Raw genomic sequence first — 18,644 nt, forward strand, 5'->3', positions numbered from 1 at the left:
ATATTGAAAGAGTTAACGCGAAAAACCGTTAACAAAATATTACCTTCAATGCGATCTAAAAATAATTCACCATACAACTGCCAATATGGTAAATATATAAGTTCTTTAAATAACTCCCAAGATGATAACACCGAATTTGGAAACAAAATGGCTTGATACATAATTCCAAAACTAAATACGAACAGAGCAAACAGTGAGATGAAAAATGCAAGGTCTTCAAGCTGAAAAAAAAACAACACGAAAAATATTATTGGGAACACAAAATTTTAAATGGTTGTTTGAAAATATATCATAGAAACAATATGCAGAATTCAAACAAAAAGCTTATATGATTGTTTAACAATTGAACAATTGAAAATAGTTTTTAATTTCATTTCTTTTTATTTTCAATTTTTTTTTTATTTATTATAGTCTTAGATTATCAACATTCCTATTTTTTAACTTTCACAATATATTCTAAAGTATTGCAATTTTGAAATTCGTTTCAAAATTTGATACTTAGATATTTAACAGAACTTAAAAAATACTAAACTAAAAGTTTTTTGAAAGTTTGATTTGTTGATTAAAAATGTGGGTTCCTGTAAAGTAAACATAATTAAAAACTCATCTTAGATTATTCAGATTATATATTGTCTTGATTTCAAGTCGTATTATCTGTACTCCATGCATTCGACAATAGACAATCCCCGTTTCCTTTCTCAATTTTATCAGTGAATATACAATTTTGATTTGACCCTACTATACAGTTGAGTACAGACCAAGCATTACATGAAAACGCGCGGCAAAGGTTAGCATAGAATTTACTCAAGTGCATTTCATATAAAAGCCGCGTAAATTATGTGCGAACTTCAAAATTTTAGTAGACATAAATAGTAACATTTACTTTCACGTCTATTTCGGCGTTAACATGAAAAGGTCTTTTTCTTGTACAAAACTAACGCACGTTTACTATTGCATGATAGGTTACACTAATGACTGGAACAATGGCAGGAAAACGACAGGACAGTAACACGACCATAATGAAAATGCTAATTACTTTTTTTATTTTATAGAATTTATATCAAATTCTAAAGACCATAGTTTTTATCAATTAATATTTGAATATAAGGAAAACAAATATTTTCAAAGCTTCCAAAAACGTAATCTCAGCAACGTTGACAATGACAAGACAAACTAAAAATGCTAATCATATATTTGTTTTACAAAGGATTCCTCTCAAATTTGAAAGATGAAAGGCTTGATAATTGAGATATGTTCATATCTCAAAATGGATTGTAATTCTCAAAAGTGAAGAGATATGATTATACAATGTGTTGTACTAGTCCTATTTCTAACATAGAATCTAAAGAGGTTATAAAGTTATATGTGTATGGATTGCAAGTCCTTACTATTTTGTCAACACATTTGAGTGAAATACATTGGTAATTTACCCGGCAATTTGGAAGTTAGTACTTCATTATTATTTTTTTTTTTTTGTTTTTTTTTTTGCTTTTGTTATATTATCAGTGTCGGCAAGAATAAGCATTGTTTTACATGTTTTACGTCTTACAAAGCTGTGAAGAAGAAACGATATTTTTAATATGCGGTTATTGGTATTTTTGAATGAGACTTATTTGTTTTTATGAGAAATAGATAATAACGATTATAAACAAATCGTGTACCATGACCCAGAACGTACTGTCGTTACACTGTTAAAGACAGATTGAATATGTTTGTTAAAAGCTGTTTAATTGATAATACATAATAAATCGCACAGTCTTTGCTACTGACAGAACAGCAATACATGCAATACATTCAACTTACCATTTTCCCAATCATAACAACTTTCGGTCCAATTTCTTTTGTGACGAAAAAGAAATGCATGCTCCTTAAAATGAACATTGCTAATGTGACTACATACGTCATTCTTGCAAAGTAAAAGTCCTCCGAACTCAGCACTACTCGTAGAATAACAGACACAAAAAATAGGAGGTACATTAAAAGGTCAAATATATTCCATACATCTTTAGCCCAAAACTTAATGTTTTTTGAAAATGAACCCTTGTCGGTCTGTAACATCTGCAAATATAATTGTGAATTTGATTTTAGAATGGTTGAATCTCACGTCTTTACAAATATATGTCATATGCATTCATTCGTAGGGAGAGTATACAAATGTTATTCCACGCAACAGCTTATATTTAAAACATTGAAAAAAAACAAGGATTCAATTTTTAACTGAGCTCAAAAATGAAAAATATGTCTTCTGGTCATAACATGTATAACGAAGAGTTGCATGACTGGTATTTCTGATGACTTCTGAACACTATACCTTCCAACACATTTGTTGATGAAACTCTAGTCTACCAATATTCGTTGGCTTACAATTGCACACACGGCCACATACACAAATATTTACCATTGACTATTGATTTGACTAAAAAAGACTTAAACATGTTTAACTTTTTTCTTTATAAACTATTTGACATGAATGAAGTCTATTTTTTTTATCAAGTATTATACCGAATATTTGTCTTAACATATTGTTAAAAATGATACATACTTGTCTTAGTTCCTCAACTGCGAGTGACGCAGCCCAAATCCAGGTAACATATTCAAAAATTGATGGTGAACGTTCTGATAGAGGGTACAAATCCGTCAACACAAATAGTGAAAATATTACCAAAAATGTGAGGTATGTAATCTAAAGAAAAATGACACAATGATCAGTTGAAACTAGATTGATATCCAACCACTAATTATATCATAGCAATCACACCTATAACTCGTAATGCAATGATTTACCTTTTTTAATGTTCTAAACGATGTTTGGATATCTAGGTACAAATATAAAATGTTTATGTGAACAAAAGTTCGATAACCTTTTGAAGCACACATCATTCGTAACGTCTCTTGTAAAAAGTAACTTGAAAAAAAAAATTTAAATTAAAATTTAACCAAAGTCTGCATTAAATGTTATCATTGTCCTCCTAAAATAACAACAAACACTATAGCAGGTTGTTATAGATGATGACTTCGTTATCGGTTGGTTGGAACCATGCTGAATATTACATATATGTGCGCTCTAAATTTTTGAAAAATTGAAATAAGAAATAATAAAACTTTGCTGTTAATTGAAAACCAAAATATCATGCACATAAAAAATTATAAAACTCTTTCAATTTGTTTGTTTACTCAATAGTCCTTAACTTGTCATTATTAAAATAAATACTTATTTTCTATATCTTAGAAATCAATTTCACAAGGTTTTAATGCAATTACCTCCATAGTTAGAAATGAAACATCATATAATTGCATTCTGTAGTGCACTAAACCGTATCTTTCCTTTTGATTTTAACATGACGTAGGTTGCCAATAAATTCAAACAAATTTCCAAACTGAAGTTTATTCAAAAGTAATACATGACAGATATTTAACATGTTTAAAAAAGCTAGTATATGTTGTAAATTCTTAAATTTTCAAAAAAATTAATAAAAAAAAACAAAAAAAAGGTGATACCAATAAATGTTTACTGCAGGTTTTCCTGAAACATTTGCATTGATGCCATTTTCTATTCATTCATCTGATTCTATGCATTTATGATTTTGACATGTATTTGCAATTTCTGTGTCATATTTTTCATTATGCTTAATTCTTAACTCGTTAATCATAATCATTAAGTCCTATTTTAAATGTATTCATTTTAAATAGTGTGATTCAAGTAAAAATAGAAGCAAACAGGTAGGCGTTTACACAATTACCTTCAAATTTATCGTGCAAACGTTTTTTAAAAGCAAATCAGTTAAAGTTATTGAGATTTTAATGTTATTCAATTTTGTTAAATTGCAATCATGCAATGTAGAAAGATATGTTGACAATTTTAAATATTTGAACCGCATACATAAACGAACATATTATTATAAGTCAATGAAAGAAATGTTCGTTCAATCTATCAGTGTGTTTTATATTTGATTGGACATGTTGGATGTAATTTATAAATTTCAAGATAAACTGTTTAAAACTTACTTGCATAATTTCAGTAAGGCACGATAATTCTTTTTTTTTTTTTTGGGGGGGGGGGGGGGGTTTAAAACATCTTAATTATTGGTCTAGTACATATGAGCTTATTATTGACACCTGTATTATGTTTGCTAGATATTCTGGTATAGTTATCAAGCTGTTGAATATCTGGTAAGTAATATGTTTATATGATATCTATCATATATGAAAATCATTGGTTTCATAATTGACAGATTTATCTCTTCAAAATGTAGAAAGAGGGGCATTTACAGACAAGTTATCACCTACAATAACGAATCCATTGATTCAAAACATAACCGCAAATTGCCATTCCGCGGTTCTCATATGAAGTGTTTATAAAGTGCATGTACTTTTGTGACATATTCATTACTAAATTTAATAGCACTTTTCACTCGACAAAGCGATTGTGATCGTTTATCATTGAAGGGTAAATAATGTTCTCAGAAATTAGTATGTCTGCTCCTGGAGTCGATAGACCTTTTGAATTCATACCTGAGTAATTAATGGCGTATGTTAGAACATTAGTTTCAACTAGCTTACATATAGAGAACCTGCTCTGTGTGTCAATAACCTACATATTGCGTTTTGACTGCCGACTATCAAAATAGTATTAACAATCGATAGATGTAATGATTTTAGAATGAATAGCTCAAAACGCAGATGATGAAGGAAATGTCCTACTTCGCTAATCAAATTCACTAGTTTGAAGGCAACACAAACAAGTATTACAGGACGCATGGTTGATTTGATTGGTAAATTTAAATCTAAATGTAATGATATAGGTGGTGTTATGAAGGAATTTAAATATTTGTATACTTAGATTACATCTGATTGACGTACCATTGTATGCAAAAGATATATTTAAAATTTAATTGAATTTTTATTAGGGTTTAAATTTATCCGAATACAGAAATAATACATAAAGAAAACCTTACCATGTAAAAGAAGAATTTGACTATGGGCGCAGTGTAAAACTGGAAAAATTTATTCGAAATTCGTTTTTCGGCTTTCTTTTCTTCGGCTGACTGACCATCAGTTGTCTCGGAATTGTCTGCAGAAGGTAGAATTTGTCTAGGGTTGTTTTTAAAAGAAATGAATCCTAGATTTGGAATCAACAACAAAGGAAGAAATACTGTCATTCCAATCTACAAAGTAATACAAATTTGTCTACTAAACGCAAACACAAAATGTATACGAATGTTAACAGAATAGAACAGTTGATTTTTACAGTTTTGCTCCAGTGCTATCGGTGAACTTCGTCTGTATGAAAGTATAATTTGCATACTATCTTAATCGTAAAAAATGCAGAAATTGTAAATGTAGATCTAATGGGTATTTACTAAAGATTATATATTCACTCTTTACCAAAATGTATCTATTTTTAATGTAATAGAAAGTGCCAAGTCACAGAGAGTGTTTAACATGTTTAAAGCTTCTTTTTTTGCAAGACTGTCAGATAGTATTAGGTTCATACTCAGTGCTTCTGTACTGACATGATTTATAACATATAACTATTTAAAATTCCACGTTCATAAAGTACGAAATCACCAAATCACTACGATTCCTAATCCCTTAGGCAAAAGTTCACAACTTATGCATTTGACAATTTTGTTAAGAAACTTTTTTTGGCATATTGCCATTAATATTGCGTAGCATCCCTGTCTTTCAAATATATAGGCTTGAATGTTCCTTGTGAATCGATCAAAACGCCACGGTGGCCCGAATTTTTTTTCTCTTATCTAAACGATACGTTTCATAAAAAAATGAACTTTCTGTATTATATAACACACTTTTAGTACAAATCAATTCAGATTATATATGGGTATATTTAGGTTTCAGCCAGTTTCAAACGTTTGAGTTTCAGCCTAGTTCCAAACATTTGGTTTAAAACATGCATCATACTGAAAGGGTTTTGTTAAACTGTTTTAATTTACCAGTATCGGGTTAAGTTGGTATGTGTTGAAATTCATTTTATGTAGTATTTGTGTTATGTTTGGTAGTATATAGCATAAACCGTTTGACTTTAGACATTTTGAATTGCTCTTCAAATCCCAGAAATTGGTATGAACCCGAGGATAAACCTATCCAAACGTCCCCGCCCGGTTACACGTTACAGTAACATTAAAACGTTTAATACCGCTGCAATTGTTTGCACCTGTCCTAAGTCGGGAATCTAATGTTCAGTGGTTGTCGTCTGTTTATGTGGTTCATAAGTGTTTCTCGTTTCTCGTTTTTTATAAAGATTAGACTGTTGGTTTTCCCGTTTGAATGGTTTTACACTAGTAATTTATGGGGCCCGTTATAGCTTGCTGTTTGGTGTGAGCCAAGGCTCTGTGTTGAAGACCGTACCTTGACCTTTAATGGTTTACTTTTATATATTATGACTTGGATGAAGAATTGTCTCATTGGCACTCATACCATAACTTCCTACATATATATCTTTATATGTACTAAAAAAATGCAACTACAATATCTGGCATAACTGATATGATTCAGGTAGACTGTCTTTCAGATTAGCACATTTGCGCATATTTATTATAATTTTGTCAAACAAGAGTTGTCTGTCTTGCAACATTTCAAAATACCATTCAAGCTAAAAAAAATTAACGCAACAGTGACAGAATATTTCGTTTAAAGGTCCAGTGTTTGACAAGAGGTCGCAAAATCCCTAGACACTGTCACTATTTGTCTTCAAGTCGCGTTTGAATTTTTTGTACTTTTGTTTTCCAAATTACGTGAATATTATATTGGTTGTTGGTATATGAGTTAATGTTGATTTAGCCCTTTTCTTATTTGGAAAGAGTTTTGTAATAACGGGCTGTCTAAAGCATATTTTTTGGTACTTATTTTGATTTTTGAAAAAGGCAATTAATAATTGCTTGTTTCCAACCAAAGACCAATCGACGCCGTAGTTAACAGCAATAGGAACCGTGCGGCGTTCAACAATGTGCATAACACTAACCACATACATGTAATTATGAATGAAAGGCCATGAATTGTAAAAAGTAAGAAAAACCAATTCAAACAAGAGAACTAACGGTCTAGTTTATATCAATGTACAAAACTATAATCGAAATACAAATATGATATACAGCAACAAACAAACAACCTGACTTGAGACAGACACATACATAACGTGAGAGGCTTTACACTCGAAAAGTATTGTATACGTCATTAATTGCGATAAATACGACAAAATCAAACAAAAACTTAGCAGAAGTCAACGAAAATCACACATTCGTCGATAGATGTAAATTTATCAATAGAAAGCGTTTCGATTTCGTGGGTCTTCCTTATATATACTTTTAGTGTTTGACATTTCATTATTTTGTATAATCTTTTTCAATGCATGTTCTAAAAACAGTTTGAATTTTCCCTGTTTGGTATGAAAGCATTGTTACATCATTTTTGTTTCATTAACATGCAAACGTTTACAAGTATTTCATGCATAATTGAATAAACAAAATAATAAATGAATGGACTTTGTCTAACGACATTTTTTTTTTTGGACAAATTGAGCGAAAATATTGTTTTGTAATAGGTTCAATTAACAATATATACCCTCCATGATTGTGTGTGGAGTGCAATATCTCCTCTCCAGATGCTGTTGAGCTTTGCTTGGCAGGCTGTTATGGCCATGAATGTTCTCAACTTTTGTGACCAAGCCATCGCTATTGGTGTACAACTATATCGATCCACTGTGGTAACCAGTGTTTTAAGAGCCTTTGTTCGATCAGTTTTATACAATTCTGTCATGACACTACAAGCTAGTATTTCAAAGTATCTAAAATTTACAAGCAGGCTTTTAGTATAATAAATCTTCAGTTACTCCTTTTTCCTTTTGAGATAATTCATTTAAATTGGCTTTAATTCAGAAATATGTGTCCCTAATGCATCCCGTCATTTTGTAATTGTGCTATTGTAAATTTTTGTATTCTTGTCTTTGATTTTTGATTATATGCTTTGTCAATATGCCTTTTAGTGGTTATTTGTAACATATTTGTTTGTTTTATAGTGATTAAGATTAAAACACAATGTTGACGGTTGTACCCCTATTTTTGACATGTTTTTCTAGTATATAGATATAAGAAGACGTGGTATGAGTGCCAATGAGACAACTCTCCATCCAAGTCGCAATTTATAAAAGTAGACCATTATGGGTCATAGTACGGTCTCCAACACGGAGCGTTGCCCAACACCAAACAGCAAGCTATAAAGGGTCCTAAGAAATATAAGGGTAAATCCATTCAAACTGGAAAACCAAAGGTCTAATCTATATAAAATAACGAGAAACCAGAAATACTTATGAACCACATCAGCAAACAACAACTACTGAACATCAGATTCCTGACTTAGGACAGGTGCAAACAATTGCAGCGTTTTAAACGTTTCAATTGTACCAAACTTCCATTCTTATCTGAAACAATAGTGTAACATCACAACATAGAAAGACACAATAGAAGATCAATTGAAATGGCTTCACTAAATAAAAAGACATATTAACACAAGTGAACATACACTGAACGACAAAAATTGACATATGATGCAATGTAAATACAAAATCAATAAAATAAGGGATGAATAATTTGAGTAACAGTATAATACCGATGTGGAATGCTAAACAATTTCAGAAAAACAAAAATAACCTTGAATAAAAATCCGCCATTTACAAAAATATTATAAACAGGTAAATAAAAATATTATGTCTGCTTGTTTTGTTCATACATCGTTGTCAATATAATTGAATTTGATGCGACTGTCATACAAGTGAGAGGTTAAGCTAGTAATAATCCGCCATGTTCTACATACGAAAATGGCCGTACCAAGTCAGGAATATGACAGTTGTTTCCATTTGTTTGATTGGTTTGAGCTTTTGACCTTGCCATTTGAATTTTCCTCGGAGTTCAGTATTTTAGTTATTTTACTTTTTATGCGAACTTTGATTATCGCTTTATTTTAGTTCGTTAAACATTGATTGCGTATATTGGAAACATTTTACGAAGATATTTAGTCGAGTTTTCAAGAAAAAGATATTTAGTTCACTTGCAATTGCACTTGGCAAATTTTCTGGAACATTATCTGCTATCATTAAACAATTTATAATGTAGTAAGTTTACAGAAGCATGGACACAATACTCTACAATACAAATTGCGTGCGTCCGGAGCGCTTTTCTATATTTCTCTTCGTTAGTTTTATTACACGGCTTTATATATGAATAAACATAACAATCTTTCTCATCTGCTTTAACTTTTTCCCTTTTTTCTACAGACTTTTAATTGCAATCAGTATTGATGTTACTATTAAGCATACTTAGCATTTTCGAGTAATGACGTTCTAAGCTCCATGTTATTAGAAACGTATGCAACATCAGCCAATTTATTCAGCACTGCACTGGCAAATAAAGCAGAACCTGAAATGAAAATAGCATTATTTTGAATATTTTACCTCATGAACTACAATGTGGATGAGGTGGGAAAAGTTTAAGAAAGCAAAGTATACTCGACTTGATTATCTCTTTATATAGTTTACATCGTTTGATTAAAACATATCTTCAATAGTCTTGCATTCTCAAAGACTGACACGCACAACCTGAGAACACACCATATATCAATCAACTGTAATTTACAATTTTTAATTTCATACCGAAGTAGTAATATTTTTCTTCGCGCATTTATAAACATCCGGGGGCATTTTGACATTTACAAAATTAGTTTGTCTTCTTTTATGACTCTTAGTTCTAAGCAGCAAAACTTTTGCTACCTTCGACAATATATCATATGCATATAAGTTATAAACAGTTGTACTATTACAGAATTATGAATATTAGAGCAGTATTATAAGTAGTATTATGCCTAGAAAGAACCAAATATTATGAAATTTAGCAAAAGAACTTTGTGATGAAAAGATTGTTTGGTAACGAACGAAAAGGCATATTATTCACAAAAAAGGTTCTAGTGAACATCTACACGTTCTATTCATATAAAATCAAAACGTAAACTATTTAGAACAATGTTTACTTTGATAAATGGGTATTTGCTGGCTTATGCTATTTATTGGGAAATGTAGAAATAGTCTTCTCTCGCACGAAATAATAAAAAGAAATGAATAGACTACTAGTGTCGTCTTCAACTACCACTATGTCACTAATATAAATTTTCTCCGATGGTTATTTTCAGTAGCCAATACATCAGAACAATGAAACAAGTACTGACTCGAGATCATCGACTTGTTTGAACAAGTCGGAATTAAATTTCTCTCAAGGTTCACATTTTGATACACAAGAAAATAACTATTATTAACTATAATATGCCTTTATACATGTTTACATGATTATCAACGTGTATCGCAATCGGGTCTTTCAATTATCTTGATTGAAGGCTACCGTACTTTAATAGTTTAATAGTAATGTAATTTTGCAGGCCATTATAATTTAATCAATTGGAACGCAAACAAAAATGTCAAGTTAAACTTATATACATGTAGTTGACCACTTGATCGAATTACCAGAAACATGTCTTACATTATACAAACAAAAATGTGTTGATGTTAGCGTCAAATCCCCCGAAACATCTTTTTGTTTGTATAATGCATTGTATAACATTGACAAAAGATGTTTTGAAACGTCAAATTTGAACAAAAACAATCACATCAAGAAGACCTTTACAAATTGTAAATCTTCTACTATGGATACTCACATTAATTAGTTATATTATGGGGTTAACCAGCACAACGCTAATGAATTTTAGGCAAAAACGGTATTTTTGTTTTTATCTTAACAGGATGTTAAATGTCTGCAAAAATAACAAATCAGTAATTTTCAGCTTGTATTCAAATTTCAGACTTATCTACTGCTGTTAATGCAGTACTGTTCAAACAATTCAATTACAGTCTATTCGGTACTATCCAGTCGCATTTAAGACAATTCTGTATGGTTAAGTGTGTACGTTTTAGTGTGCTACTTGATAGTATAAACTAAACTGATTGCAAGAAAAATGTCTTAACAGTACTAAAGTGTTCGCAGTAATTTACAAAAAAATGAAAATGAAAAATATTGAAGTTCTAATTATGGCACCCTCAACGGAATTAGGGTTCTATTTTGTTATTATATGATTCTTTTTCTTTGTTGTAAGTCTTTCACATATCTTGTTCAGCTTAAATCTCGAAATGTATTGTTCCAATGCTGAGGGAACTACGCCATGTGGAACACCCTCTGAAGCTGTGCATCTGACTTTGTGATGTGCAACGATGAAAATTAAAAATTATTTAAAGAAAAGATATTAATTGTCATATACAGATACAAATCAACAGGAAAAAATTGAAAACTCTTCAATAGATCTCAAAATTTGCAGACATATGTGTTGCGATGCACGCAAAGTTCAAAGTTGATGCCGTTATAGTGGCAATTAATGGGTCTCATCCATTATTGCTTGCAATGACAAATCTGTGTTTGTTTTATTATTTTATTTAAATCGTAAGATGATGGTCTGCTAGCAAAGTCTGATTTTTTGTTTATTAGAATTATATATTTTGTAAAAGGCCGATTCATCTAATAATTCATTTGCCCTGGCTTTATATACATATAATTACATTACATGTATGTTTCATTATGATACGTTATTTTGATTTTAATCTCGCGTCATTGTGAAATTTACCTTAATTTCAAAACGAAATTTTTCATTCATGATGACACCAGCTTGCACAATAAAGTGCACAGGCAAATAAATTAAAAACTCGAAAGGACAATGTCATTATCCCAGCAAAACAATGCAAGTATTGAATGCTTCTTTTAGTAATTTAACAGATTTATAAAAGCGTTAACCGTGCTTACATTTTTAGAATGAAGCGCTTCCGCGCTTCGTGCAAAAAAATAATTTGGTTAACGCGTTTACACCCCAATGGATTAACAGAAAGAAGCATTCAATAATCAAATACGTACGAAACAACCTACATGTATAGTCGGTGTCTTTTTCTAAGAAAATCATAGCCATGTCTTTCCAGTTCATCAGAACCGCCCATACAAAAAGGTGATAGAACGGTTTTTCGATATAATATATATATAATGTATTTTCTGGTGTCCCTTTCTTTTTTCCATCTGTGTCTGGTTTGGCTTTTGTTTCTTTAAAAAAGAACAGTTTGTATAAAACAATACGTACAATGATTCATCACTAGTCAATTTAAAACTGGTGTTCTGAAATATGACCACTGCTAATAATTGCGGTCAGAATATCTTAATTTTTTTGTTTTTAAATAAGTGTGTGTTTTGCCACACCTAGGACTTGGACATATCAACGTGTTTTACAGATTTGGGAAGATACGTTTTCAGTTTTAGTGAATTCATTTATTTTAAACTCAAATAGCAAAGCTTGCTAAATAAAAAAAAGTTTCAAAAATATTTCAACAAAGAGCTTCGGGTGCACGATATATAAAGTGTGTTTGTTTGACATCCTTAAATGTTTTACGAAGAAGCCTGTTGATTTCCGAATGCGTTGTAGCAATTTTTATTTATTATCACTGATGTTATGTTAGTTATATTGCAGAGTAATTCACCCATTTCGAAGTCTTTAATCTTTACAAAACAAACAGCGTTTGAACAATATACATGCTTACCAGTAAGATCAAACATTCTGCAGTTGGTATCTCCTATCACATCCCTGACGAAAAGTTCTATTTCAAAAAGTATTTTGTATTCTTCATTGACATCTGTGTTTTTATGTGTGTCACTCCATTCCTAATAACGTTAAAGAAAATTATAAAGAAACTGAAAATAATTGCCTCAATTTTTCTGTCCTTTTCGTCCCAGTTGATTTGTTTGTGTAATTGACACTAAAAATTCATTATGTTTTATTTAACTTACAATATCTTTATATGTCATAAAATGCTGTTATATCAATTATTTATCCGTTACTTGCAGGAAGCACAACTGCATGCTAAAAATTCAAACATGTTTAGTTTGACTAATTGCAAGTCATTATCCCCAAATAAAAGATACCACATTTGTTTTGATCAATAAGTATGTTATATGTTTTATAAAGAACACAAAATTACCTGTACAATAAGATTAATTGCTAGCTCTTCTTGGTCTTGTATGCACTGAAAAAAATATATACATATGTAAGACTCTAAAGTGCGATGGTACTCTAAAATGCGATGGTCACGCTAAAGTGCGATGGTCTACGATAAGTTTGCGATGGTGTCAGACGCTTAAGTCCGATGGTTTTAAGTTTTAAGTGGAATCAGCTGACACGGTAAAGTACGATGGTCTGACAAACTGAATTGCTATGGTATAAGAAACGCTGTAGGCGATGATATAATAATCTTAAGTGCGCTGGGGTGCAGCAATGGTTTTTTTGTTGTTGTGTGTCTATTGGTTTTTTGTCTATTGTTTTGTCTATCAATCATGCCGTTGTCTTTCTATTTTGAATTGTTTTACACTTGTCTAGTCATTGTGTTATCCTATATAGCTTGACTATGCGGCACGGACATAGGCTCCAGTTTGAAAGTAGTAAGTTTACTAGGTACATACCTCAACCACATTGGTGGTTAGATTTTTCATCAAAATCTATATTACATCCTCCTATTTTTTAATCTTATTGTTTTGTATATAGATTAGTTTGTTATTTTTCTCGTTTTAACAGTTTCACACAGGTCGTATTAATACTTTTCCTTTGTTCTGTATAGAGTACAATCTACGGGGTCAGCCAAGTGGTCACGTTAAAAACATATGATAACCTATAGTTGATTACATTAATGACATTAAGTCTTAGATAGAAACCTGTCTTTGGCAATGGTTTTACACTAGTCATGGTCGGGGCTCTTTATAGCTTGCTGTACGATGTGAGCCAAGGCTCCGTGTTGAAGACCGTACTTTGACATATAATGGTCTACTTTTACAGATTGTGACTTAAATTGATAGTTGTATCATTGGCACTCGTAACACATCTTCTTATATCTAATGACGAATCAAAGTTTAAAAAAACATATTTTAACAAATAATATAAGTAGAAAGTAAAAAAAGTAGCTTGTATTTAGCAAGTAAATGACATGGAATTACAAACATATAGAAGGAGTTTCTTAATCAAATTTGGAGAAATAAAATACTTTGACACTTGATGCATTTTGCCGTTTTTATGCTCTTTTACGCTTGGATCAAATGTTTTCATTTTTGTTACTGTGGATTATTGTTTGGGGAAATAACTCTTCCTGTACAAACTATTTTAGCAATGACCTAACAAAAATCCTCATTGGGATTATTTGTTTCTATATTATTCCTTTTCTAATCTAATCAAGTTAACAAACTTCAAATGCACACACATAATCGTGTGTACACATGGCTTGTAAAGTTATAGTGCTTTTTAATGCTGCAAACGACCACACTTTCGCGGGAAAGCGCACTTTAGCGTATTGACACATCGGACTTTAACGTGTCGAAATTTAAGGATTTGAAAAAATCAAAATTGAAAAAAATTTTACAGCTTAGAAAAAATGTAGAAAAAATTTAAACTGAATGTTTTTTTCGTTTCTTTTACGCTTCGAATTAGAAAAAAGGTCTCTGTAAAATGCTTGAAATTTTGTAGTACATGTTGTTTCATTTTCAACTACTTTGCATAAACCAAACAACTATGGCTTTCACCAAATCAATTTGACGGACCATTCCTTAGTTACAGCCCTTGGATGGCGTAAACACGTGTATGATGTATTGATGTATGGCAAATGTTGCAATGATAGAAGGTGTATGGTGTATGGTGTATGGTGTAAGGGGAATGGTGTAATGGTGTATGAGGAATGGTGTGATTGTGTAACGTGCGATCGGGAATGGTGTGAATGAATGGTGTACGACATTTCATTGGTTAAAACCGAAGTTCGTTCTATTTTAATTTTTCGGGTTGTAAACATAAGCAATAATAATAATATTTTTTTTCCAGTATAGCAAATTACTTTACTCGTTAGACTCTATGTTATAGATATTATACACATTAAAAAAATCTTTTTTTCATATTCTTTTGTACCTTAAACAATGTCTACTAATTACACACGTGTGATCACATGCAGCTACATGTATCATAAAAGAAAGGATTTTTTTTAACTAGAAGGCGAATAGAAAGGTTATCCACGCATCGGAACAATATTTGTATATCTTGGGATATCAACATCATTTGTAACTTTGCTTCGTTTCCCATTTTTTTGACAGTCTCTTCTTAAATTTAACTCATAGAAATTGCATCGCAATTCACCTTGTTGGCCTTGGATTTACGATTGTACAGTGTTAGTGTACATAAGATATTGTATAATTATGAACAATCTCGTCAATTTCGTCAGATTTGTCTTTACGGATTATAAAGGATATTTTCCAGACGTCCGAAAAAATATGGCAGTGGCTATTTTGCCGGTCTTATTTCAGATTTTCAATCAAGACTTTATGAAATATATTTTTAGGGGAACTATTTATGCACAAATGATATATGTGGCTAGATGTCAATAACCTTTTTGTTCGCCTTGCCTTCCTAGTCATTCAATTTTAGTAAGCTGCATTCATTTAATTACATGTACATACGTTAATTTCTGTTAAACATTGGACGTTCAAAAATGAAAAACAACAAATTTGTTATCAAACAAACTCGATTTTGATTGATATGAAGATCTACAGCAGGTGTTGGAGTACTTTGAAACGTGAAACGAGGACTATAAAATTCATGAAAACCAGACAAAACTTCAATATAATCTATAGTCTACGGTGCAATAAAATATTATAAGATTGATAAAAAATATTGTACACACGATGCACAGAAATCTAGCTATTGACAGCATTTATTCTATGAATGTTGAATATTGAAATGTAGATATGTATCTGCAAATTTTGCAAAAGTGACGCAGACGCTAAAGAAACAGGCCAAGCTCTGTTCTTTACCTATTAATAAATTAAATGAAATTTTAGAGGATTGCAAAACAGTTTCATATTGCAGTCCTAAGTATGAAATCGTTCAAATTATAATGGCATATTGTTATTCTAAACTGTTTCCCAAAATTGATCGCTCTGAAGATCATAAAAAAACATTTTATTAAAATAAAGTATGTCAATAAAGGTTTTGATTTTGTAAATATTGCCGGTATTTTTAACGACCATTCTGTTAAAGAACAAATTCCTGGATATTTTGATAATACTGAACTCCCTCTTATTTGTTATATTTACAAGAAATCTACCCGAAAATTTGTGTTTAATTATAGCCAAGTCTGTAAAGATGTAAATATCAGTGAAAATACACCTCCGTCATGTAATTGTATTAATTCCGAATACACTTATGGCCCCATTTCCTATGTTATAACAGGAGACCTTTACATCGTTTGCGACCGAGAGTTAAAATCATTCCTCAGTAAAGGACCTAAATATCGTCCCCCGTCAATTATTAATTGGAATGAGTGTCGTAATATCATTCACGACTCACTTCGTGCTTACTGTTTGAAATGGATAAAACAGGAAAAAGCTGACAAAAAATCTTTGGACCCTTTTTTTAATTCAGTAATGAAGATAGTTGATATACAACATTTTAAAGAACATTTTACTCTTAACAACAACCATAAAAATCCTATCTCTCGTATCAAACATAAACTAAAAGAACTAGCCAAGGAATTTATTTTTGTCCCGGCTGATAAAGCTGCTAATAATATCATTATAGTTTGACGTAAATTTTACATTGAGGTTCTGCAAAAGGAAATCACAAATTCACCAACATTCCAACTGACTTCATTTTCAGAAAACGATATCTGTAACAAACACAAACTATTGGCTACTTCTTTACAAGCAGAACCAAATACAATGAAAGTCCCAACTATGTACTGGCTTCCGAAGCTACACAAATCACCTTACAGATATAGATTTATTTCGTCTTCAAGTCATTGTTCCACTACTAAATTGTCTATTCTACTTACTAGTACACTTGGTACAATCTAAAACCTGATAATAAATTGTTCAAATAAGGCCTTTGAAAATAGTGGAATTAACTACTTTTGGAGTGTCAAAAACTCGTTGGAAGTAATTGATTAATTGCAAGCATATATTGGTGATTTTGAATCTGTTCAAAGTTTTGATTTTTCTACCCTATATACCACTTTGCCTCATATTCTTATCAAGAAAAACTTCACACACCTAATTAAATGGGCATTTAAAAAGTCGGAATGCGAATACATATGTTCAAACTCTTTTAGGTCATTTTTTAGTAGCAACAAACAAAAGAGCTATGTCAATTGGACATGCTTTGATACTATATCTGCCCTTGAATTTTTACTTGATAACAATTTTGTTCGCTTGCGAGATTCCGTATATCGTCAAGTTATCGGAATTCCAATGGGGACTAACTGTGCACCACGTATTGCGGACCTGTTTTTGTATTGTTATGAGTTACAATTTATGACTAAAATCAGCAAAGACCCATCGAAACAACATCTGATACAAAAGTTTAACAATACTTTTAGATATTTGGATGATACATTGGCTCTCAATAATGACAACTTCAGTATGTATACTAAAGAAATTTATCCTGTCGAACTTACTTGAAATAAAGCTAATACTAACAATGACCACTGTCCTTTCCTCGATCTTGATATCTATATCTTTAACGGGAAGCTTAATACAAAAATTTATGATAAAAGAGATGATTTTTCATTTCCTATCGTTAACTATCCATGTTTAGATGGTGACGTTCCCTTGTCACCATCTTATGGTGTTTATATATCTCAACTTGTACGATTTGCTCGTGTATGTAACAACGTATTATATTTTAGCGAGAGAAATTTATATATTACTGAAAAATTATTACACCAGGGTTTTCGATATCATAAACTAGTCAAAACATTTACTAAATTTTATCATCGGTATAAGGACATCATTCGTAAATATAACTCAACATGCAGACTACTCATACGTTCGGGTATTTCACATCCAATCTTTTATGGTAATATTCTTTACAAAGCACAAAAATGTCAGTATTCACCTCAAAAGCTAGCAAAACCTTTAAATAGACTTATTAAGAAGGGATATAGTTACGATACTGTTGTCAGGTCATTAAAGATTGCATATTTTGACTTTAATATTGGTTCACTTATAGGGTCTTTGCATCGGAATTGAACATATTTATTTTAAAACCAGTTGCTGGCATGACACGGGTTATGTTCTTCTCATATATTTTATGACGGAATAATACTAAACCCCTAACAAGAGGGATTGTGCCTGATATTCATATGATGAAGACATAATCTTTCAATAAGTTTAATTGAGGTCTGAAGCTGGCATGTCAGTAACTGCTAGTAGTCTGTTGTTATTTATGTATTATTGTCATTTTGTTTATTTTCTTTTGTTTCCTATTCTGACATCGGACTCGGACTTCTCTTAAACTGAGTTTACTGTGCGTACTGTTGTACGTTTGTTTTTTCTACATTGGCTAGAGGTATAGGCGGAGGATCGAGATCTCAAAAAACATGTTTAACCCCGCCGCATGTTTGCGCCTGTCCCAAGTCAGGAGCCTCTGGCCTTTGTTAGTCTTGTATCATTTTCAATTTTACTTTCTTGTGTGTAATTTGGAGTTTAGTATGACGTCCATTATCACTGAACTAGTGTACATATTTGTTTAGG

The 18,644-nt window shown here is 31.3% G+C and overlaps 1 protein-coding gene across 4 annotated transcripts in view; it reads right to left on the reverse strand.

Annotated features, from left to right (window-relative positions):
• Positions 1-18,644, reverse strand: part of LOC127715430 (transient receptor potential cation channel subfamily M member-like 2) — an 85,169-nt gene that overhangs the window by 12,568 nt on the left and 53,957 nt on the right. For all 4 annotated transcript variants that reach the window (XM_052221471.1, XM_052221470.1, XM_052221473.1 and 1 more), the window contains exons 12-20: positions 13,067-13,111; positions 12,629-12,749; positions 11,970-12,137; positions 9,332-9,431; positions 7,582-7,804; positions 4,956-5,165; positions 2,543-2,683; positions 1,804-2,058; positions 44-221 (exon numbers count right to left, since the gene is read on the reverse strand). In XM_052221471.1, coding sequence (XP_052077431.1) covers positions 44-221; positions 1,804-2,058; positions 2,543-2,683; positions 4,956-5,165; positions 7,582-7,804; positions 9,332-9,431; positions 11,970-12,137; positions 12,629-12,749; positions 13,067-13,111 — 1,441 coding nt within the window. The remainder of the gene's footprint in view (positions 1-43; positions 222-1,803; positions 2,059-2,542; positions 2,684-4,955; positions 5,166-7,581; positions 7,805-9,331; positions 9,432-11,969; positions 12,138-12,628; positions 12,750-13,066; positions 13,112-18,644) is intronic.

The sequence above is a fragment of the Mytilus californianus genome, unplaced genomic scaffold (genome assembly GCF_021869535.1).
Source record: "Mytilus californianus isolate M0D057914Y unplaced genomic scaffold, xbMytCali1.0.p SCAF_9, whole genome shotgun sequence".
In the NCBI taxonomy this organism is placed as follows: Eukaryota; Metazoa; Mollusca; class Bivalvia; order Mytilida; family Mytilidae; genus Mytilus; species Mytilus californianus.